The 24354-nt window shown below is 41.2% G+C and overlaps 1 protein-coding gene across 1 annotated transcript in view; it reads left to right on the top strand.

Annotated features, from left to right (window-relative positions):
* Positions 1–24354, top strand: part of MYO3B (myosin IIIB) — a 489035-nt gene that overhangs the window by 178689 nt on the left and 285992 nt on the right. Inside the window, exon 9 of the mRNA XM_025405350.1 lies at positions 18020–18175. Coding sequence (XP_025261135.1) covers positions 18020–18175 — 156 coding nt within the window. The remainder of the gene's footprint in view (positions 1–18019; positions 18176–24354) is intronic.

Consider the following 24354-nt stretch of genomic DNA (forward strand, 5'->3'; position numbering starts at 1 on the left):
AAGGACCATGACTTTTAGCCACCTTCTGGCTGAGGCTGGTAGAAGGATATATAAGCAGCCAAGACCTGTGGCTGCCACAGTCATAGGCTCTTCCATATGCTTACTAAGACCATGGGACAGCAGTACCAAATGCCATTCTAAAACCTGGCTCTGGGCTGGAGACCCAGAGAGCCAAGCAGACATAACCATAACGTTATTAGAATAGGAGGGTGAGCACAGGGGAAGTGAGAGGGAGAGAGAAAACAAAATCCTCTTCCTCCTCACCCTTTCAGTGAGCCTGCCAACTGAAATTTCAAAACACATGAATAGATCTAAAGCTGAGGAAGACAACCCACCAAAACAACGAATGAAGCATAAATTCATTTGAAATGAGATGAAATTCATGGAATAGTCTGAAGGATTAATGTAGATAACTATTAACTTTAAGAAGGAAAACAATTTGGGATAAGATATGTAAAAACTAACTCTAATCATACAGTTGGGGCAGGGACAGCGTCCAGTGTGTGATTTAGGCATGCATAGGTTGTTTTTGCTTGTTTGTTTTTGTTGTTGCTGTTTTTGAGATGGAGTCTCACTCCATCACCCAGGCTAGAGTGCAGTGGCATGATCTCGGCTTACTGCAACCTCTGCCTCCCAGGTTCAAATGCCTCATCCTCCTGAGTAGCCGGGGTTACAGGTGTGTGCCACAACACCTGGCTGATTTTCGTATTATTAGTAGAGATGGGATTTCACCATGTAGGCTGGTCTTGAGCTGCTGACTTCAGATGATCCGCCCTCCTCGGTCTCTAAAGTGCTGAGATTACAGGTGTGAGCCACCGTGCCCAGCCTAGGCACACATAGGTTTTTGTACTCAGAGAGGGGATAGAACTACTGGAAAATTTATAGTTAATCAAACATGTTAAACTAATCTGTAGTTAAGCAAATATGTTAAAACTACAGAAAAACAATGTCTAGTTTCTAAACCAAAAGAAGGAAGGGTCTACAGAAAATTTAATCAATCTAACAGAAAGCAGGACATGAGGGAAAAAAGCATTGGAGGAAAAGGGTGGTAAAAAGAGATTTCTATCTATATGGCAGTCCTTTTGAATTATCGGGCAGTCAGTTTTTCCCAAGATTTCCAGTACACAAGCAGTGGTGTGCTGGTAAATGTTTAAACTAGATGGTTGGGCGTAGGGGTGGGAGTGGGGCTGATTTTCAGTGTGTACTCATTTTCATGGTGTAAATATTCCCACCATAGCCGATTTCAAGCTATCAATCTGATATCATCCAGTTCACAGAAGTCCTGAAAATGTAACAATAATGTCTAGTAAGCTTATGCATGCTGGTTCTAGGATACTATTGTTTACTTGTTTGGGATAAACAGGAGTTCCTCATAGTCTTCATACTGCATATAACTTTTGACAATAAAACAAAAAGATTCAACAATAAGATACCACTGCATACCTATTGGAATGACCAAAATCTGGAACACTGACAATACCAAATGCTGGCAAGGATGTGGAGCAAAAGGAACTCTCCTTCATTTTTGGTGGGAATGTAAATGGTACAGCCACTTTGGAAGACAGTTTGCTAATTTCTTACAAAAGTAAACATACGCTTACCATAGGGTCTAGCCATCACCCTTCTTAATATTTACCTAAAGGAATTGAAAACTTATATACATGTAAAAATCTGCACATGAGTGTTTATAACCGTTTTATTTACAATTGCCAAAACTTGGAAATCACCAAGATGTCCTTCAGTAGGTGAATGGATGAGTAAACTGTGGTATATCCAGACAATGGAACATTATTCACTGCTAAAAAGAAATCGGCTATAAAGCCATGAAAAGACATGGAGGAATCTTAAATTCATATTACCATTTTAAAGAAACCAATCTGAAGAATCTATATACTGTAGGATTCCAATTAAATGACATTCTGGAAAAGGCAAAACCATGGAGACAGTATGGAGATCAGTGGTTGTCAGGAGTTGCAGGCAGGGTGGGAGGGGAAGAATAGGTGGAACCCAGAGGATTTTTTGGGCAGTGAAAATATTCTGTATGATACTGTAAGGATGGATTAGATGTCATTATAAATTTGTCAAAACCCATAGAATGTACAACACTGAGAGTGAACTTTAATGTAAACCATGGACTCTGGGTAATTATGGCGTGTCAGTGTGGGTTCCTCAATTGTAACAAATGTACAGGTGGACGACGTTGACAGTGGGGAGGCTGTGCATGTTGCACGGGTGGGGTATAAGTGAAATCTCTGTACCTTTCTCTCAATTTTGCTGTGAACCTAAAACTGTTGTAAAAATGAAGTCTTTAATAAAATAAAACAAATTCTCTGCATGCTACTTTTCTAACTGAAATCATAAGGGAATTTATAATGAAAACAGGACTTGGTGGCATTCTGTTATTAGAGTATTCATCATATGGTTATAGAAGGCTAGTAATTTATGATCCTTGCTAGCAAAGCCAGATCAATACAGAGATAAATGTCCTTAGCACAATAGAATTTATATCATCCACATGATAATTGACCACTGTGTCATACATTCAATCATTCATCGCAGTATCTGATATAACTAGCAGGAAGGGTAATATGTCTATGATTTATTATTAATGCATACTAATATGAAATTCATGATCCATCTAACCTGTTACCTGTCCTTGGCAACATAGCGTGTACAGTTGTCTACCTCCAGTAATAGGATCCCACAGAAAGAATCAGACAACCCTGTTTAATGCTAGGCATTGCCTGTTGAATTAGATCCAAGAAGTGCCTGAGCTAGTGTTACTCCCTCTCTTTTCTCTTCTCTTCCCTTTCTCCTTGTCATGAGTTCTGGTTCCTTTTTTGTTTTGTTTTGTTTTTCTTTCCCCGGAGCACAGTGGCCTGTCTAGAGGAGAGATGAGTGGGTAAGTGGTCCTAAAAGAGCCTTTCATGTCACTGATTTGCTGCTATGAGTATATTTTGTGACAGTCATTCTATATCACCTATATATGCATGTCAGTGAATTACAGTGGCTTCAAGCTCAGGACACACTGTAATACCAGGGCAGGGAAGCAGCATGTCCCCTGGGGAGACAGAATGGAGAAAATTAGAAAGGAAAGCAGAAAGATAACCATTTAGAAACCCATGCATAGAGTTAACTCCCTAACAATAGGAGTCAAAACTATTCCAAACTGTCTCTCCCTCCCCCTTCTTTCCCAACCTCTTGGGAACATGTGTTGGTTGCCTGCAACGTCTGTGCTTTACTTTGCAAGGGTTAATTAGATGGCCTATTATTCAGTAAATTAAAGGCTTGGTTGCCTGAGTTCCTTTCAGAAAGGATTAGGGTCTCTGATGAGGCTTTGATGTAATGGATGGAGCTGTTCTGCTCCATCTTGTTAATGGAGGAGTTTTAAGGACTCCCCAGACTCTCTTTGGCAGTGTCTTTATTCATTCCCTTGCCTAAAAAAGAAAAAAATATTTTATCTTGCAAAAATTTAATGCTTGAACAAGGCACTGGATGGACACCTGGGGGTGGGGTGGAGGGTGAAGTGTTCGTTTCTTGTCTAAAATCACACAGAAGCAGCACTTCCTGGCTTCCTTGGGTGGCCACTTCTCTGCAAAAACCGTCTCTCCAAAAAAGCAGCAGAAGCAGTAATTTGGGCCTTGTGGTTCATTGTCCTTTGAGGCTTTTTTGCTGAGAAGTTAGGCAGGAGAGATGGCAGGTGACAGACATGGTGGTGGTTTGTGTCCTCAGAAACATGAACCAAGAAGAGTCAATAACTGCAAAATCCTAACTTGCATAAAACATGTGCAACTACATGTTATCTGACAAGATTTTTTTCCAGACTTTTTAGTGTGGTTCAGTTGTTATGAAATTCTGGCTTAGTTCATTTTCTCCAATTTGATGTTCACGTAATTGGCAATCAGCCAGAGAAGTGTTTAGTTAATTTTAGTCTACCAAAAGAACACATATTAAGGGAAGGATACAAAATGTGGGTAGACACAATGCCAGTACGACTATTGCAGCTCTAGGTCATTATCCTGCCTCTTTATCTAATCTCCTAGCCCCACTGTGTATTATGGCCTGACATTTTAGCTGGAGTAATTATTGTCATCATTTAGGGAGCAAACCGGCTGTCCTTTTGTTGCCAACTCCCACTTGTGTGATGCTCCAGTCTTATTCCTGCCCTTCCCCAACTCACACTGTTGGGACTGAATCACTTCCTCCTTTGAGTTGCTTTTGATTCATGGGTTCAACATTTTCAGCAATCTTCTTTTTATTCTTTGCAATGAATAGCACATGGTAACTTGGCATCCACCTTTTCTTTCCTTAATCGATGCCAGCATCCAGACATTCAACATGTCAGGAATCAAGGGGCCTGACCCTATAAAAATTCACCAAGTTGCTGATAGATTTAGCAATGAATTAAGACAGATAGCTCCTTGTCTCTGTATTGGCTACCCAGGGAGTTTTTTGTTTTTTGTTTTTTAACTAGATGATATAAGGTATCAGTTTAGATCGAAGAGTGTCATAAGAAACAGCCCTATGAAACCCATAACTGCATTTACTAGAGGGTGATAATATTCATTACATAGCATACAGCCATTTTTTTTTTCTTTTTCTTATTTTTTGAGACAGATTTTCACTCTTTTTGCCCAGCCGGGAGTATGATAGCATGATCTCGGCTCACTGCAACCTCTGCCTCCTGGGTTCAAGCAATTCTCTTGCCTCAGCCTCCCAAGTAGCTGGAATTACAGGTGTCTGTCATCACACCTGGCTAATTTTGTATTTTTAGTAGAGATGGGGTTTCACCATGTTGGCCAGGCTGGTCTCGAACTCCTGACCTCAGGTGATCCACCCACCTCGGCCTCCCAAAGTGCTGGGGTTACAAGTGTGAGCCACCACACCTGGCTGTATGGAGCCATTTCTATGAAAACCCTGGAAAGCTATATCTTTAGTCTTGTTACCTGTCATTACATCATAGTTCTCCAAATTGCTGGTCTGTTTCATTTATTTATTTATTTATTTATTTATTTATTTTTATTTAAAAAAAAAAATGTTTTAAGACAAGGTCTCACCCTCTGGCCCAGGCTGGAGTGCAGTGTTACAATCATGGCTCACTGCAGCCTCAACCTCCTGGGCTCAAGCAGTCCTCCCACCTCAGCCTCCCAAGTGGCTGGGACCACAGGTGTGCACCACCATCCCCCCCGATTTAAAAACAATATTTTTGGTAGAGACAGGGTCTCCCTGTGTTGTTCAGGCTTGTCTCTAACTCCTGGGCTCAAGCAATACTCCTGGCTCAGCCTCCCAAAGTGCTGGGATCACAGACAGGTGTGAGACACTGTGCCTGGCCTAGTCTGTTTTTATATCTTGGATTTTAAGAAATATAGAACAGAATCCTCATCTCTACTAAAAATACAAAAATTAGCCAGGCATGGTGGCAGGCGCTTGTAATCCCAGCTACTCAGGAAGCTGAGGCAGGAGAATCCCTTGAACCTGGGAGGCAGAGGTTGTAGTGAGCCAAGATCCCGCCTTAAACTCCAGCCTGAGCAAAAGAGAGAGACTCCATCTCAAACACACACACACACACACACACACACACACACACACACACACATATATATGTATACTATATATAAAACAGACTGCATTTTTTCTTTCACTTTGTCTGATATAAAGCCCAGAGCTCCATTTGTGGACACCTCTAACAGTCTTTTATTTGGTATTCTAATTCCTATTAGATTCCAGGGGGTATCTTTCTTCTCTAATTTCCACTTTGCTTCATTTTTCTCTTTGGTTTATAATTTTTTTTGTCTTTCCTTATCATATATACCTTTATTTAAGCACCTATTGTTGTAAGATGTCTTAAGTTATTTCTGGAACAAGATGGAATATTTTGAAATTTGCATACATGGGTAGGAATGTAAAATGATGTTATGATTTTGGAAAACAGCCTGGTAGTTCCTTAAGAAGATAAACATAAAGTTACCATAACCAGCAATTCAGGGGAAATGAAAACATGTGTCCCATAAAAACTTGTACAGAAATGTTCGTAGTAGCAATAACTCATAATAGCTTAAGAGTAGAAACAACCGACTGGGCGCAGTGGCTCACGCCTGTAATCCAGGACTTCGAGAGGCCGAGGTGGGCGGATCACCTGAGGTCAGGAATTCGAGACCAGCCTGACCAACATGGAGAAACCCTGTCTCTACTAAAGATACAAAAGTAGCCAGGCATGGTGGAGAGCACCTGTAATCCCAGCTGCTTCGGAGGCTGAGGCAGGAGAATCACTTGAACCCGGGAGGTGGAGGTTGCAGTGAGCTGAGATCGTACCATTGCACTCCAGCCTGGGCAACGAGAGCGAAATTCCTTCTCAAAAAAAAAAAAACATAGAAACAACCTAAGTGTCTATCAACTGATAGATGGATCAACAAAATGTGGTATATCCATATAATGAAACATTATCTAACAATAAAATGAATGAAATATTAATATATGCTATGATATGAATGAACCTTGAAAACATGTGAAATGAAAGGAGCTAGTCACAAAAGACCATACATATTACGTGAAATGTCCAGATTAGACAAATCTATAGAGACAGCAAGTAGATTAGTGGTTGCCTGGGACTGAGGAGGTTGAGGGAGTATAGGGCATGAATGCTAATGGATACAGAGTTTCTTTTTTGGGGTGATGAAAATGTTCTAAAATTGATTGTGGTAATGGTTGCACAACTGTGTGAATATACTACAAATCATGGAACTGTACATTTTTAATGGATGAATTATATAGTATGTGAATTATATCTTATTAAAGCTATTATAAGAATTATTAGCAATAATTAGTTGTAAATTTTATTGAGTAGTTTTTGCTGATTTTCTTACATTTAAAATTTTTACTTAATGCCAGCTATGCACATTAGAGTTGCACCCACTCATTTTTGCAGAATCTACAGACTTGTTTGGGATTGTGGGTCTCCAAGAATAGGGGTGGCCTTCTCCATAGTATGCAAATTCCCTCTATATTGCTTAATTTATACATTTGAGCTACTGGGCAAAGGCAGTAGTTATTCAGGAGCAAGTTCTAAGCCTGTGCGCATAAAAGCTGTCAGTTCTATTTTCACTTCTCCTTGTCTTTGCATACCCTATCTCCTCTGCCCTTGTCATCTTATTCCACCTGGTAATGAAAATAAATGAGCAAGAGTGGTCAGAAAAGTAAAAGAATAACTCAGAGATGTAGCATCACTACAGGCAATGAAACAGAATGTTTCAAGAAACCAGGGTAATAGTGGTCATTAGTGACCTCTTAAACAGAGAGGTTGAATGCAATGAGAATTAAAAAGTGAACACAGAATCGGCAACTTAATGGCCTTTAGGGTCCTTTGAGAGAGGTTTTAGTTGGGTAGTGAAGATAAGAGATTTTTATGTTCACAGAGATTTAGCTACAGGCCCATCTATTAAATTTAAGTTTACCTAAGATTCCGTTGGTAACCTCTTCTCTTTTCTTTCAACACTCTTGACTTGTCTTCAAGTTCCAGGGCTACAGTCATCATCTTTCCCTTTCCACTTCATTACTTCAGACTGTATTCTTCCTAAATGAAATCACTCCCTACCTCTAATCTACTCTCTAATGTGGTGCCAGTTTATTTTCTAAAGCAAATATCTAATTGTGTTATATCCTTGTTCATGAACCTTAGTTTAATGTGGCTGAGAAAGCCCAAACTTACCAGCAAGAACTTCTAGGTTCTGAAAAGATGTTCCAGACAGACTCTCACCCCCATCTCTATTATAACTGCATTGTTCTGTTCTACTCATATCCCTAGATGAGCCTTGCATTTTATACCAATGAACTTCCTCAAAAGGCTACTGTACCCTCCACTTGGAATGCCTCTTCCCTGCATTTCCTGTCAATACCCCTTTTGTTCTTTAAGACCCAAGGATCATCTCTCATGTGAAACTCTTGCTCCTAGTTAGAATTATTTACTTCGTCTGAGCTATTCTGGTGCTTATACTTTTCAGCCTTAAATTATTATTATTTATGTTCATGTCTATTCTACTACTTCTTTCTAAATCCCATGAAAGCAAATGTCTCATTCCGGGCATTGTTTTCCCCAAGCATTTGCCGTAGCACCATTCACAGTAAATACCTAGTAAGTTTTTGAATGAATCAATGAAATCAATCTCATCTGATTCTCTAAATCTTTCATACGTGTAAGTGTGGTATTATCCCAGAAGCTGATAAGTTTCTTGTGGATGAATATAATGTCTTTTGTTTGATTTGCACTCTCTTAGCCCCAACCCCAGTCCTGGTATAGTCCTGAGCGTGTAATGATCATGCACTGTGGAATGGATTGTTCATTTCTGTTAGAGGATGGCTGGGTACTATCTATTCTTCTTGTAGGGAGAAGAATGCATACAAATGAGAACTGTGGATTTAATTCAGGGAAGGGTGGCAAGTAGGATCATGGGAAGAAATACAATTCATGTGTCCCTGGGCATTTAAGCCTGGACTAAGAAGCAGACCATGACTGTTTGTCAAAATGCAAATTGATTTTCGAATCAAAGAAATGAGCCAGACATTAAAAAAATTACCCAAAGGCATGAACTTGAAAATGCCAAAGTTCTTTGCTTTTGCTGAATTGCCAGACCCCAGAAATTCCCTTCCACTCAGAACTTTGAAAGTTCTGATCAGGACATCTGCTATCGAACAGAAATTTGTCCTCAGTGGTGGGAATCACACTGAGAGAAAGTAGCTAACTAATGAGCACAGTATTATTCAAATCTAACTCAAGGAGCCATTGCATGTTAACATTTCCTTGTTGCTGTGGTTTGAATGTGTCTCCTCCAAAATTCAGGTGTTGCCTTTGTGATAGTATTAAGAGGTGGGTTCTTGAAGAGGTCGTTAGGTCATGAGAGCCTCTCCATGGTGAATGAGATTAAGGATTAAGTACCTGATAAACAGGCTTGAAGGGGAGGCAGTTAGTATCTTCTTGCCTTTTGGCCTTCCACCCTGTGAAAACACAGCATTCCTCCCCTCTGAAGGAGCCATCTTGGAAGTAGAGAGCAGCCCTCACCAGACAACTGAACCTGCTGGAGGCTTGATCTTGGAATTCTCAGCCATCAGAACTGTGAGAAACTACGTACCTATTCTTTATAAATTACCCAGTCTTAGGTCATCTGACAGAGCAGTGCAAAATGGAATAAGACACTTACATAGCACGCATACTGCTAATTATCAATAGGTGTACCACAGCTGTCTTCCTCCAGTGGACTGACTTACTGTATACCCAGCAACTAGTACAGCGTCTGGCCCAGGGAGCTGGCATTTATCAAGTGTTCACTGTGTACCAAACACTACACATGAATTATCTCATTTATTCCCCACAATAACCTTTCTGACCATTTTAGGTGTGATCTCCCAGGGACCACACCTTTTCCAGCTCTTTGAACTAAAGGGTGGCATTTGAACATAGACTAACAATCTGATAAGTTAGTTGCTAGGGCTGTGCAATGACGTAATGGCTCACGTTTATCTGTTCCCTGACTGTATCACATGGGTGGAGTTGCCTGGAGAAATATCTGGTTAATTGCAAGGTGCTTTTTATAAAGACTCAACCAAATAAAAAGAAAGCCAGGAGGAGGGAGAAGGTGATGACTCGGGGCCACCAGTTAACAATCCTAAAGACTGCCTTAGTTCTCAGACACAAAACTGACATCTTCTTGGCTGCCACCATGTCCAGCAGAGGGCTTCCTCATCCCCATTCTTTGTCAAATGCCGTATGACAGTTTGAAAGTGTCGCTTAAACACAAGAAGGAGGTGCCAATAACAAGAATAAAACAGCCACCTCAGTCAGTGTGCCTTCAGTGACTTTTTCTTGGAGATACCTCTCTTTACCTTGAACCTGTGCCCTATCTTGACCTGCTGCTTGGCTCTGGCCTGGTTCACTTGGCCCTTCTAACTTCATCTCATTTGTTTAGCACTTTTACATCTCTCTCCTTTTCCTCCTGCCAGACTGATTCTGCCTGTTGTCTATAGTATAGTCTCCTTTCCTCTGTTCCTCCTCACGGTGGCTCTCCACTTATCCCCAGACAAGCAGGGCTTGAGGATATAGAATTTTTGTTGCCACATCTCCTTCCCTAAGAACATAGTCAGTTAGTCTGGGCTTTTCTAACTATTTCATATGGACCAAGGGATTAGAGATAGAGGGTAAAGAGGTTCCTGGTTGACAGGTTTCACTCAGGCTGCAACCCTGGGGCATCACAGGGTTACACATTGCAGCTCTCTGCCTTAGTGGGCGTCTCTGATCCTGGGCCTTGTTTTTGCACAGGGACTCTCTCCAGCCACACTGGTGCATACTTCTTAACTCTAGAGGTAGATTCTGTCCCATTTGCTCAGAGATTTGATATTTTGACTTCAAACCACCCTATATGTTTTCTTTCGTCACCTTCTTTACTTTCTTTGAATCTTCTCTGGGTGAGAAAAGTAGATGTTCTTTATCCCCAAGTTTCCTGCCCAGTCTCAGGCTTCAGGAAATGCAGCGTTCTTTCCTTTCCATTTCCATCCTATATTCACTTGAGCTCACTCTGGGCCTTTGGTGCTGACAGCTTTGTTTAAAGATCAGGCTGACTTGCTTATCTTTCAAACCTTGCCCCAGGATCTCTGGCAAGATGGCAGCTGCCCTGTTGTCCAGTAGCCCTGTGGTCTCTTGTTTTTTACACAGACTCTGTTCCCATTACTCATTTCAAAGGGAGACTCAGCTTCCTGTTCTAAAACTCTCCATCCCACATTCTCGGGGCCTTTTGTTTTTTAGCAAATACTGACTGTTCTCCTCTGATTGATAACCATAGACCTGCGTAACTGAGTAATGCACTCCCAGTTCTCATTTACCTGTTTCAAGGGAGGACCCCACTTCCCCACCCCAAGTGTGAAGTTAGCATGCAATTTCAGTTCTCACCAGTGAAACTTTAAAGTAGCATCAAATGTGATATTCAGACTTCAGGAAAGACTTCAGGAAAACTGAAATGCAGTTAAATATTCCAGCAAACAAGGGGGTGATGTATCACAGAAATACCGTGCACAACATCAGGTTTCTGAATCTGCCTTCTTTTGAGGCATTAGTCATTTTGGGAAAATGTCTGTTTGTCATAGTCTTGTCTTACAGAATGGAAATTTTCTTCCGAGACAGAGTACTGTGGGCTCTGATATTTAACCTATAATTAGTGTATCCTCTGGAGGATTTTCTCCCCTTGATGTAGAGGCCTCTTTGTCAGTCAGCCTTCTGTTTGACGATGATAGCAACCACAGGGCAGCACAGTGAATCACAGGGCAGGGAAATGCTTGCTCAGATCCAAAATGTTTAGATCTTCTGTAGCAACGGGAACACGTAACAATTCAAGTAGCAGGCCTACAAAAAAATAGCAGGCAGTATAAAAGACAGAATATTTATAAAGAAATGAGAAGAGACATAAATCCTGAGTTTTGATCTAGTTTTGCCCCAGTGTATGGAATAAAATTGCTCACCCTCATGCTTTTCTTACCCAGTTCACTAGTATTTTTAGTTTTTGCCTTTTCAGCTGCTCTCTATCAAGTGTTTTATTCATTGGCAAACAACAGTCAGAGGCTCTTGACAAATAGCTCCCCCTTGCAGGCACCGGGTTTTTGGTTACGAAATGGCAGTTTACAGGCACAGAGTAGCTGTTGTCACGACAGCACTATTGTCTGGGAACGGAGAGTGCACAGACACCACCAGCTCGAGAGCCCGACCTTGCTTCTTGCTAAGAAATGTCTCCTTTTTGCCTGTTTTTGGCAGAAGCCAGACTGGGAGATTGCTGCAAATGGCTGCAACAACCTGTGTTTAATGTGGTGACACTAATAGATTCTGAGAATTAATCTTCAGCCAAGAAAGCATGATGGAAGGTACTAGAATTTCAAATTAGGTAGTGGATTGATTTCCTTCAAGGCTGAAATTTGCTTCCTTTATCTTCTGGTGGACTTTTCTATCATATTCAAACCACCCACCATAGCCTTATTTCAGAGTCTCTTGTATATATCTCATGGTATAAATAAATTGTTATTCTGTTGTTTTGTCTTTTAGCACAGAGAAAGCATATCTAAATCCAAATTTAAAGAAAATATTAAAAAATCCAGGAATGAATGAAAGAAAGAATTACTTATGATTTGGGGGAAAAGTAGTTTATCTCAATCTAGTCCTTGCTACTTTTTTTCTAGAATAAAGGACTCTGGAAAGAACTGAGCTCAGGAAAATGTCTCCCCAGGTTGAAACACTGTCTTTTGCAGAAACAATAGCCCACCAGAGTGTCTCAGATGTGGCAATAATTAAGGGTTCTTCCAGTCTCCCCTCAGTCCACTGAGTTGAGGACTCTGGCGTCCATTCTAAAATCATGCAACTAATTGCTTACAACAGAACTTCAAGGATATCATTTGTGGGGCCCAAATAAAGGTCTCTGTGGCTGAGTAAGTTTGGAAATGTGGGCTCGAACAGAATTAAACTTTTTTTTTACCCCAGCTCTTGTAAGAACCTTTAATAGGCTTGTGTGCATTATGAAACTCCAAACTTACTTGGTTTAGAGAATCACCAAAGTTTTCCAACCTCTTTTGATTAGGAAACTAGTTTCTTTTTTTGATGGACTGCTTTGTGTGTCTAGTGCTTCCCCTAATTCACCTCACATTGGCTGGCCCCCAATCCCATACAGAGTTTAACATTGTGTGCATCCTTTTGTAAAAACTGTTCAGTCTCTGGCTGGGGGAAGACCGTCTTCATTTGGAATTTGCAATTCCTGGTTTAATGAGCAATGCCTGAATTGAATAAGTATATTAAAACTCCTTAATTTTACTTGTTTGTTCTCCAAATCACGTTAAAGGATTCTCTCTTGCTTTATAAAAGGACATGGAGGATATCAGGAGTTTTAGGAATCCCAGCTGTCAGTTTCATTTTCATCCACTAAATCTCTGCTGACCAGGGATAGAAATGACAAGCCGACAAACTTAAACAGTAAGCATTTTGGTCAACAAACTACAAAGTCTTAAGCAATCACAATTATACCCTAGTTAAAGTTGGTGAAGGGACTAAAGGCAATAATTGTTCTTAGACATTCAAAGGAAGCAGCTTAGGCGGTGAAGGTCAGTGTTCTGGTAGCCTCCTGACTTACTGGCTTTGCAGCTTGCCTAGTCTTGCTTCTTGCATTGCCGATCTGTCCGCAGTATGACTTCTGCCTTTGCTTCCCCAGTTTAGTTCAATTTCGTTCTAAAACTTCTCCCAAGACTTACCTAGCTCAGTTTGCACCAGCTCCAGGAAGTCTTCCCTGACTACAGTTCTTCCCTCTGGCCCCGAAGTATTGTTTTGTACATTGTACCTTTGCCATTTTTAACAACACGGAGCAGAGCAGGAAGGGTCCTCCTGTAGGAGTTGAGGAATTGACCTCATCACTGTCAGGACTTGATCCCGTTTCCTTACCCCTTAAAAGAGGGGCTAGAATCAAAAAATCTCAGTCTCTGAAGCCCTATGCTTTTGTGCTATTATTTCTTACCCTAAAGATACAAGCAAACATATGGCTTTTGCTGTTCCATGTGTTTCTCTTGTCCTTCCACCTTTCCAATTAGATTGTAGATCCTTGAGGAAAAGGGTCATAGTTTTTAATTAATTTATATATTTCGGCTAATTCTGGTGCTGTGTAATAAACATTTGCTGAGTAAATGATCTGATGCTATGCCCTGATATCTAGTAACGCAGGACTTTCTATCTGTTCTTAAGGAATAACTTTCCTCTATTTATCTGTAAAATAATAATTCCATTTCAGACTGGCTCTTTGCTCCTCATGAGAAAAAAATATATAGAGGAGTATTTTAGAATAAAGCTATACCTTCAAGTTCTTTATGCCCTTTCCCTAAAAATCCTCCAATGCAATTGGAGAGTCACAACTCTGCTTAGCATTCTTCCTCTTCACACTCAGGTTCAGTTTTGCTGATCCTGTGGCATGATGGTGTATGGGAGACACACCCGACAGCAATAATTTAACTTAAGAATATCCTGAGGTGACCCCGTATGGCAGTTGCACCTGAGTATGTGTTTGGAGTTCAGAGCATGCCCAACCCAGAGATCAATTCCTTGTCTGTGAGGAACATCTGAGCTCTGGGCCCTTCTTGTGGGACATCATCATACAGGGCAGTGAGGCTCTTTGTTTTGGGTTAAATGAAGGTTGCCAGGTGGAGGTTGTTAGGAGGAGGGAGTGAAGGGAAAATGCTATATAAACTGCATGCTTTTTGCATGCAGTGGTGGTTCTTCTGTCAACACACGGCTACTGCATCATCCCTGTATATCCTCCTAATAAAACCCTATGTCTCACTCATTGGTTTTGGGTCTCTCCTTCAGCCTCTTAAACCTGGTGCCATCCCTACTGAAGTTAATAGGGGTTTATCATGACAGACATTCAACCCACTTCAGTCTTTCTTACTTGGAGAACTAACAAAGCCTTTTTTTTTTTTTTTTTTTTTTTTTTTTTTGGAGACAGGGTTTCACTCTGTTGCCAGGCTGGAGTGTAGTGGTGTGATCAGAGCTCACTGCAATCTCAAACTCCTGGGCTCAAGTGATCCTCCTGCCTCAGCCTCCTGAGTAGCTGGGACTACAGGTGTGCTCCGCTAATTTTTAAGTTCTTTTAGTAGAGATGAGGTCTCACTATGTTGCTCTGGCTTGTCTTGAACTCCTAGGCTCAAGCAATCCTCCTACCTTGGGTTCCCAAAGTGTTGGGATTATGGGCATGAGCCACCATGCCTGGCCAACAGATCCTCTTGATCATTGCTTCCGGAAAGTAGAATGCTTATTATCTTCATTTTTTGGATCTTCAAGCAATAACAGATTTACTTGCTAGTTTCTTTGTCTAATTCTCTGACTTCATTGTTCACTCATTTCTTTTTTTTTTTTTTTTTTTTTTTTTGAGACAGAGTCTCGCGCTGTTTCACCCAGGCTGTAGTGCAGTGGCCAGATCTCAGCTCACTGCAAGCTCCACCTCCCGAGTTTACACCATTCTCCTGCCTCAGCCTCCCGAGTAACTGGGACTACAGGCACCCGCCACCTCGCCTGGCTAGTTTTTTGTATTTTTTAGTAGAGACGGGGTTTCACCGTGTTAGCCAGGATGGTCTCAATCTCCTGACCTCATGATCTGCCCGTCTCGGCCTCCCAAAGTGCTGGGATTACAGGTCACTCATTTCTTTTATTCCTCCATAATCTAGAGAGGGACCCTCTCCAACATATCAAATGATCTTGCGATCTTGTTGGAAGCCTTGCTTCTCCAGTGGATGCTAACATTGTGAAACAAGCTATACCACCTTTAATGGCATCCCTAGACGCCAGTGGAGACATATTTTCATAAGGCTGGATGGAGTATGGGTTTCCCAGTCTTTCTCAATCCCTGTTCAAGGAGCTTTACTCACTGAAGCACCCAAAGGACCTTGTTTTCAGGCCTCACCTGGAACACTGCCCTGGGGTACTTATCTTAAGGAGGAAGGTAGAGGCAGCTCCAGCTCACTTTCCCCTTCACATGCTATGAATTTTTTATTAATTTCCTCCTCCCACCTTCAGCCTCTGCCCCGTGTTTACTAATTTGAAGTGTTGCCACCAGTCAACGGGCTATTGAGGGACCCCTGGTCCTTTTGTCCATTCTTTCTTTTCTTTTCTTTTTTTTTTTTTTTTTCCTGAGACGGAGTCTCGCTCTGTCACCCAGGCTGGAGTGCAGTGGCTGGATCTCAGCTCACTGCAAGCTCTGCCTCCCGGGTTTACACCATTCTCCTGCCTCAGCCTCCCGAGTAGCTGGGACTACAGGCGCCCAGCTAGTTTTTTTTTATATCTTTTAGTAGAGATGGGGTTTCACCATGTTAGCCAGGATGGTCTCGATCTCCTGACCTCGTGATCTACCCGTCTCGGCCTCCCAAAGTGCTGGGATTATAGGCTTGAGCCACCGTGCCCGGCCTCATTCTTTCTTTTCAACAAGCATTTCCTAGTAGTCAGATGATGCTTCAACAATTAACACAGGAAGAAAGAAAAAAAAATGTGGGGGATGGGTGGTGGGGTGAATATTATGTGAGGAAATAGGAAATTTCTCTCCCCATGTTTGGGAAATACTTCAATACTGATATGCCTATTTGGTGATGAGAAACAGACATGATGTGACTTATTAAAAAATCACTGAGCAGGCTTAGCTTCAGATCCAGCAGTTCCCGGACTCCCATCCTACCTGTCCCCTCTGAGGTTCCTGGGGGTGTGCAAAACTACCAGGTGCATCTTCAGTAGGAACTCTCAGAGGACATAGGGGCTAAGTTTACCTTAGGAGTTTTTATACACTCTTCCTAATGCTAGGAGGACTGGGCCATGCACCTATGTTACTGACAGTATAACTACCTCTTGGATTTCCTCTTTTTTCAGGAAACATGGTTATTAGCATTTTTGCATAATATCAAAGCATATTAACTTTGATAGTTACATATAGAGATGAATATACAAGGAATCAAGGGAAGATTGCTGATGTAAAGACATGAACATAGTTTTTTAAAGCATATGCACTGATTTTTTATTTTTTACAGAAAAATAATAGATTATACCAAAGGCCCTGAACCTATAAAAGTCAAATGATGTATTTCTTCCCATGGCAAGGCAGAGGTGGTATTTATAGTCCTGCAAGCAGCCGAATGGAGATAATTTAGGTTCTGTTGGCTTTTCTGGCCGAAAGCTCCAGTTCCAATAGATAGGGAATCCCCTGAATCAATTCTAAAACAGACTGACTGGGAAATTTACCGAACATCTTTTCAGGACTAGAAGGTAAGGGATATGAAAGTGTTTTGAACTGAAAACTACAAAGGCTAAAGTTTTTTTTTGTAAATTTAACTGTTGTGGATTGTTTCAAGAACTCTGCTTAAATGTTCTGAAAAGATGTTCAAGGTGAGGCTGAACTTTTTTACCATTTGTCAGTGAATTTCATTAAAAATATGTTGTATGTTAGATGTTGCTGGCATGCCACTATTGAGTAAACTAAAGACGTTTATTTCATGGAGTGGGCAGAATGGCATCCATTTATCCTAAGCCTCCAATGTGGGCTAAAGACTGATAGCTTAAAAGGGTGAATGTTAAAATTTCTTCCTCTCTCCAAGGGCAGCTATGCAGAATAGAAATGTGATGGCAACTGGAGGGGTATTCGTCAGATTCAAGTTCACTAGAAATTTCCCTGTGTCAAAATCATCTTGAATAACACAGAAGGTGCAGCAAAATGTACTAAATCATTGTTTGCTTTGAAAAGGATTTTGAATCTAAAACAGAAAGTAGTTATGCCGGTATGATTTTAACCAATTAACCACAGAAGAGTTTAAATGCAACCCAATTTTTACCATTTTGAATGGACTTTTTGTTCCCTGTTTGTATAATTCTATCCCAATTCATCTGAATTATATTGTAGTCACTTCCTGTTCTGTGGTGTTACTGGTTCTTCAGAAGACATTAGAAATCAAGCGCCAAACTTTCTGTGAAGGTTTCTTTATGATTAGTTTCTCTCCTTTTAATTCCTAAATGCCTTTTCCCTACCATTAAACAAGCGACATTTCATCTATTAGGATTTAATTGAGGTGATAGTATTTAATTCTACATATTTCTAAAAGAAAGTATATATATATATATATATATACAAATCAACTTGACTCCACTGAAAATATTTTTCTGTAATGAAAATGCAGGTAGAAAATTGTCTGAGCAGTCTATATTTTCAGTGTTTTGAGTACTTCAAATTGATGGTAAAAATTGTGTTTTCAACTTTGCTTAAAACAAACTAAGATAGATTTCTGATGTTTTAATTAATTCAACTAATAGAGAATTACTATTTTTCTATTTTTTGGTACATATTAATAAAGAAAGAGCTGTGTATCATTAACCAATGATCAGGTTTTATAAATGAGCTTTTACCTTCTCTCTCTCTCCCATATTCATAGGTGAACAGGGTGTCTAAGATTGTACTTTGGATTGTTTGTTGGTTTTTGCAAACAGGTGTCTTATTAAGGATTTTGAAAGGCGACCTTCCGTCACACATCTCCTTGACCACCCATTTATTAAAGGAGTACATGGAAAAGTTTTGTTTCTGCAAAACCAACTGGCCAAGGTTCTCCAAGACCAGAAGCATCTAAATCCTGTTACCAAAACCAGGTACTGTACTCTCTTTCTTCTTTCTCCCTGTGGTTGTTTATAAAAATGTCATGTCATGTGTTTTGACTTGCCCAGCATCATTACTGGTAATTATCACATCCCTGCTTTTTTTTTTTTTTTTTTTTTTTTTTTTTGAGACAGAGTCTGGCTCTGTCACCCAGGCTGGAGTGCAGTGGCCGGATCTCAGCTCACTGCAAGCTCCGCCTCCCGGGTTCCCGCCATTCTCCTGCCTCAGCCTCCCGAGTAGCTGGGACTACAAGCGCCCGTCACCTCGCCCGGCTAGTTTTTTGTATTTTTAGTAGAGACGGGGTTTCACCGTGTTAGCCAGGATGGTCTCGATCTCCTGACCTCGTGATCCGCCTGTCTCGGCCTCCCAAAGTGCTGGGATTACAGGCTTGAGCCACCGCGCCCGGCCACATCCCTGCATTTTTAAGAGTTTTATTTACATGCCATTAAGTACTCCATGCCCAGTGGATAAGAGCAGGAGAGCTTCAGAAACAAACTGCCCATTTGTGCTCTTATGGTCAATTTCTCTCAAGTGGCTGAAATCTTACTCTGCCCTGGTGTTCAGTTAGCTCTAGTTAAAAAATCAACAAATATATATATTTACATTTAACAGAAATTTGGATTTTTTTTTTTTTTTTAAAACCAATAAGGGTAACTGTGGGAAAGCAACCATGGCTGACATTGTGTGAAACATCTTTACTTGGCTGTGGTAGACTGAAGAGCAGTCATGTAGGCTGTAAAGTGAGTTTTGGAAAGATTCTGAGCTAAACACTGGAGGCTGTTTCTCTGATGTGCTCTGAGACCATTTTCTCTTTAGTTCCAAACTCCTTAGGGTCGATTTAGTATTTTTAAGTAAGATTTTTCAGGTATTGTTTATTCTATCTGAAGCAGCTGTGATTCCTACCCTACCTCATCCTCCTTTTTTTTTTTTTTAGAAGGTAGATTTTTATAAAAATGTTTATTTTCAGGGGCAAGTGCTTTAAACAGTATTTCTTGGTGAATCGCTAAGAAATAGATCTTTGATTTCTGTCCAGAGGGTGGCAGAATTTCTCTTTAAAAAAATTAAATGCAAATAAACCTGCTTCCTAGGCTCAGCAATTATTTGGTTTTATGAAACCATCCAGGACGTAGATAGGCTCCAGTCCATTATTATTAAAAGAACATTTGAAGTACTGGAGGTGAAGAAAATAAAATATCATAAGTTGCAAGTTCCGGAAATACTCACGTATTCTGCAGAAAGCTGTTTAGTAATCAAAAAGCCAAACACTGGCCTCAGAACTCTTGGAGCTGGAGGCGTAGTTTCAAGGTGACTATATTTTGCTGATTTTTCTTCCCTTTTGGATAGCTCAGAGTGGATTTTTTTTCCTACTTGTTTCCTTTTTCCACTGCCATTTCTGTTTCTATGGCCTCCCTATAGAGTAGAGAAATGCAGAGAAATTCTTGTGACTTGGGGTCTTTTTGAAGCAGTAGGGACTTGTGTTTAAACCCCAGGGAGCTGAAATCTCTTTTCTTCCTTGTTTTGTTCCTTTACAGCAGCCACCACCCCTACCAGCCACCTACACACACACACACACACACACACACACACACACAGCACCACCACCACCAAAACTGAAGACGAAGTAAAAGAAAATACAAACTAAGCAAAAAACAAACCCAACATTTAAAGGGTATGAGTCAAATCCAACATCTCCTCCTTGTCTCCCTGTTCTGGGATTTGCCACGGAATGATTTCTAAGACTTCATTTGCCAAATTATCTGGATTTTCACATTTGCCTGACTTTCCCTGTCTAGATCTATGCTCTCTCTCTCTTTTATTCTTTTTGAAGAAAAAAGGTGCGGTGGCTCATGCCTGTCATCCCAGCACTTTGGGAGGCTGAGGTGGGCAAATCATGAGGTCAGGAATTTGAGATCAGCCTGACCAACATGGTGAAACCCTGTCTCTACTAAAAATACAAAAAATTATCTGGGCGTAGTGGTGGGGGCCTGTAATCCCAGCTACTTGGGAGGCTGAGGCAGGAGAATAATCGCTTGAACCCGGGAGGAAGAGCTTGCAGTGAGCTGGATCACGCCACTGCACTCCAGCCTGGGCGACAGAGTGAGACTCTGTCTCAAAAAAAAAACAAAAAAAACAACCAAAATCTTTCTCCTTTTACCATAGAAAATTGTAACACCAGCCTCTCTCATCCCCTTTCTCTAATTTCTCTTTATCTTTGTTAACTCCTTTGATGTCAGAAGCCTCATGTAGTGGCAAAGGCTTCTCACAGCGTCTTTGTAATCTCGAGTTTCACTCAGTGGTTTGTGTTTCTTTGAACTATCATTAAAAAAAAATACAACCTCACAAATAGGTATCAACACTTTAAACAATCACTTCCTTAGGATGTAGGAAAATTAATTCCAAAGGAAACACAGTGCACGTAATTGACACTTAACCTGCCACCTCTCTTGTACTATTACTTCCTCTTGCAACTGGCAAAGAGTTGGCTACATAGATGTTTTTCAGCCCACCAGGAAAAACCATCAAATACCATTCCATGCTGATAAATCAATATATTTAAAGCTGTGATTTTTCAAGTTAAAGCAGACAAAAAAAAACACACACACAGAAAAATTGAGGTGAGTATATAGATGATTGAGGCCAAATTACCCACTCATCATTTTTCTACACAGTTATGGCCACCGGGCAGGCAGTGCAATGTGGTGGTTAAAACCACTGGCTTGGCAGGGTGTGGTGGCTCACACCTGTAATCCCAGCACTTTGGGAGGCTGAGGTAGGAGGATCACTTGAACCTAGGAGTTTGAGATCAGGCTGGTCACTGTAGCAAGACCTCATCTCTACTAAAAAGTTAAATAAATAATAAAAAGTAAAAGAAAAATTAGCCATGCATGGTGGCACATGCCCGTAGTCCCAGGAGGCTGACGTGGGAGGATCTCTTGAGTCCAGGAGTGTGAAGCTGTAGCAAACTGTGATTGCACCACTGCACTCCACACTGGACAACAGATAAAGACCTGTCTGAAAGAAAGGAAAGGAAAGGAAAGGAAAGGAGAAAGGGGAAAGGGGAAAGGGGGAAGAGGGGAGGGGAAAGGGGAAAGGGGGAAGAGGGGAGGGGAAAGGGGAAAGGAGGGAGGGAAGGAAGGGAGGAAGGGAGGGAGGGAGGGAGGGAAGGAGGGAGGGAACCTATTGCTCTGCCAGGTTTGGGTCTCAGGCCAGCCACTAACTGGATATGTTTTTAATCTTTCTCTTCCAAAGTTTCTTCTATAAAATGGGGATTATTTTGAGGGTTAAGTGAGTCAATACATGTAAAATGCTTAGAATAGGGCACCTTCCATAAATGTTAGTAGTAGAAGTGGTGTACAAGGCCTATTTAATTCTGAGTCTTTCATTTCTTTTTAACACTAACTACCTCTTGCTCATAATCTGTGCAAATTCATCTTTTTACTTACTGTAAAAGATCATGAAAATAAATAGTACTGAGGTACTGAATGTTAAAAATATCCCATTTTATCTCTTATTCAATATCTAATTTATTCATTCAAGAGGCATTTATACCTGTGTATGTGTCAGGCCCTGTGCTGAACAGAGGGATTACAAAGGCAAATCAGATGCAGTTCCTGATAAAGAGCTAATAGTCTGGTGTGTGATAGAGACAAGAATCAGGTGAGAACAGTTCAACATGAAAAGTACCTAGATAAAGGAATGCCTGGGATACCTCCCAGAGCACCTGGGAAAGACACCTAAGTCAGTCTGGGGTTGGGATGGTGGGGGAAGATGCCCCGGAGCTTCTGGGAAGATGATCCTTGAACTGTCCTGAAGAACAAATCGAAGATAGTCAAGGAAAGGGGGTTATTTGGGGTAGAGGGGAAAGAATGAGCGACGAGCAAAGGGCAAGGCACAAGGGCTAGAGAGAGCTTGGGGAATCTGGTGAACAATTAGTTGACATGGCTGGAGCTTGGCGTGGGGTAGGTGGGAGGCAGAGACAAGGTAGACAGCAGCCAGGTCATAATGGGCCTAAGGAGGTTGAATTTGTTTCTTAGGTGCTAGGGAGCTATTGATGAGTTCTAGAAAGTTGTTCTGATTGCAGTATGGAGAATGAAGCAGGGCAAGGCTGCAACTAAGGAGGCTAGTGAGCAGATCATAGTAATTACAAATGGCAGAAGATATTAAAATAATGGTATTGTCAGGACTTAGTGATGGACTGATTGAGGGAGATTAGGGAAAGAGAGAAGTGTGATGGGGCCTCCCCAAACTGGGCTGCCTCCCTGGCCTGGTTCACAATACAATCACATAGAAATTGCAAGACACGTCTTCATAGTCTATCAAATGCAATGCTGAGTACTTCCAGATATTACACTAGGCTTCCAGCTTTCGGCCCGAAAGAGAGTTCTTCAACGGTCTAACCAGTCCTGGGCCCTCCAGCTGGAGCAACTCTTTTGGATTTGAGAGCTGATACAGAGTAATGAAATGTATAACCTACAGGGAAAACTTTCTTACTATTCCTGCAAAGGTAAGGAATATTCTGTCCACTTTAGTACTTTTCCCAGGGGAGAGAGAAGTTGGTAGTTTCAGCGGGGCTGCAGGGAAGAATGCAAGTTCTTAAAGGATTGGGGAACACTTGGACAGGTGAAGGGGAAGGATATATATAGAGAGGGAGACATTGAAGACAGAAGAGAGAGGAAACAATGGAGGAAGCAAGAGGGAGTGGGTCAGCGGCCTAAGAGGAAAGTTCACCTTAGAAAGAGAGAAACTCTAAGTTGGGAAAGACACAGAAAGGTTAGATAAAAGTACTCAGAAAACTTAAGTGAGGAGAGGAGGTATTGTGAGGAAATTCATGTTGAATGGCCTTTATCTTTCAAAAAAAAAGAAAAAAAAACTTAGCAAGGTTTCAGAGTTGGGAGTGGAATGTGTACTCCAGGGAAGTGTCAAATCTTTGAGATAGTCACTATGAGGAATATGATAAAGGGTCAATTAAAGATAGACATCACGATTGCTTAATAGCATAGAAAACCCAGGTGGAACATAACTGAGCAGCATCCTATTGTAGTGAAGTTAATCCGTCTCTAAGATAATGTGTGTAGAGCATTCAGGACAGCATTTGGCACTAGAAACTCTCAGAAAATGTACCACCACCACTGCCGCCTTTCTCATCTGTCATCTTGATTAACTCTTAGCAGCAAGGAGTTAGGAGTAGACATTATGGTCTTCTTCGGGCTGGAGACTGACTTCAGTGGACATGATGAGTAGGTAAGGAAGCAAGGGAATCGAGGTTAGTAGAAGAGTGGCCTTGGGATCTTTGGGGGTAGGGAAGAAAGTGACACCAGACTGGCTTATTGACTTTGAGACTGATCTAGTTCGGGGACTGGCTATTACAACAAAGATGAAGAGCAGATTCAGTGAGGGGATGATGAGGAAAGGGATTGTAGAACTGAGACCCTAGGAACTTTTGATAGATAATTAGGAACTAGGGATAGCTGAACTTGTGGGCAACTTCAGTGGAATAGAAATAAATGTTTTTTAAGTGTTGACAGGTTGAGGAACTCTTAGATCAGAATGTGGGAAGAGTTAACAAAGTGATTGGTGGGACATGGGGAAACCAAAGACTGATACCAGGGGAAAGGATAGAGAGAAAGGAAAATTGGGGATCACTTGCCGAAAAGGATGATATCAGAGTGTGATGTGAACTTTTAAAAGGGATTAAAAGAGATTGGTTAGGGAGAGCAATGGTTGGGAAAAGACAGAGGGGAGCAAGGAGAATACACAATATCCCTACTCTGTCACAGTGAGGGGGTGGAAGGTAGTGCTGGGAGAAGAGTATTACAGGGAAGTGATCCATGTCAGTTATGGCACATATTCAAGAGTATTCAAGAGCAAGGCTAAGAATCATGGAGGGCTTGTTCACATAGAGCAGAAGCTGTACTGGGCATGGAGGGCTTGAGTTTGTTAGGCCCCTGTCTCACCTTTCCTGGTGTAACCATTCAGGCTTTTCTGAGTGCTTTTTTGGAAAGCCGGGATGTGATTCATCCCTGTTTCACTATATATACATACATACATACACATACATATACACATGCACACATACATATACATACACATACACCCCCCCCCCACACACACACTATAGATATAGATACAGGACAGCAGAGGCACCTGTGGAGAAGTGACATTGTACTATTTG

Source organism: Theropithecus gelada, chromosome 12 (genome assembly GCF_003255815.1).
Source record: "Theropithecus gelada isolate Dixy chromosome 12, Tgel_1.0, whole genome shotgun sequence".
NCBI classification, from domain to species: domain Eukaryota; kingdom Metazoa; phylum Chordata; class Mammalia; order Primates; family Cercopithecidae; genus Theropithecus; species Theropithecus gelada.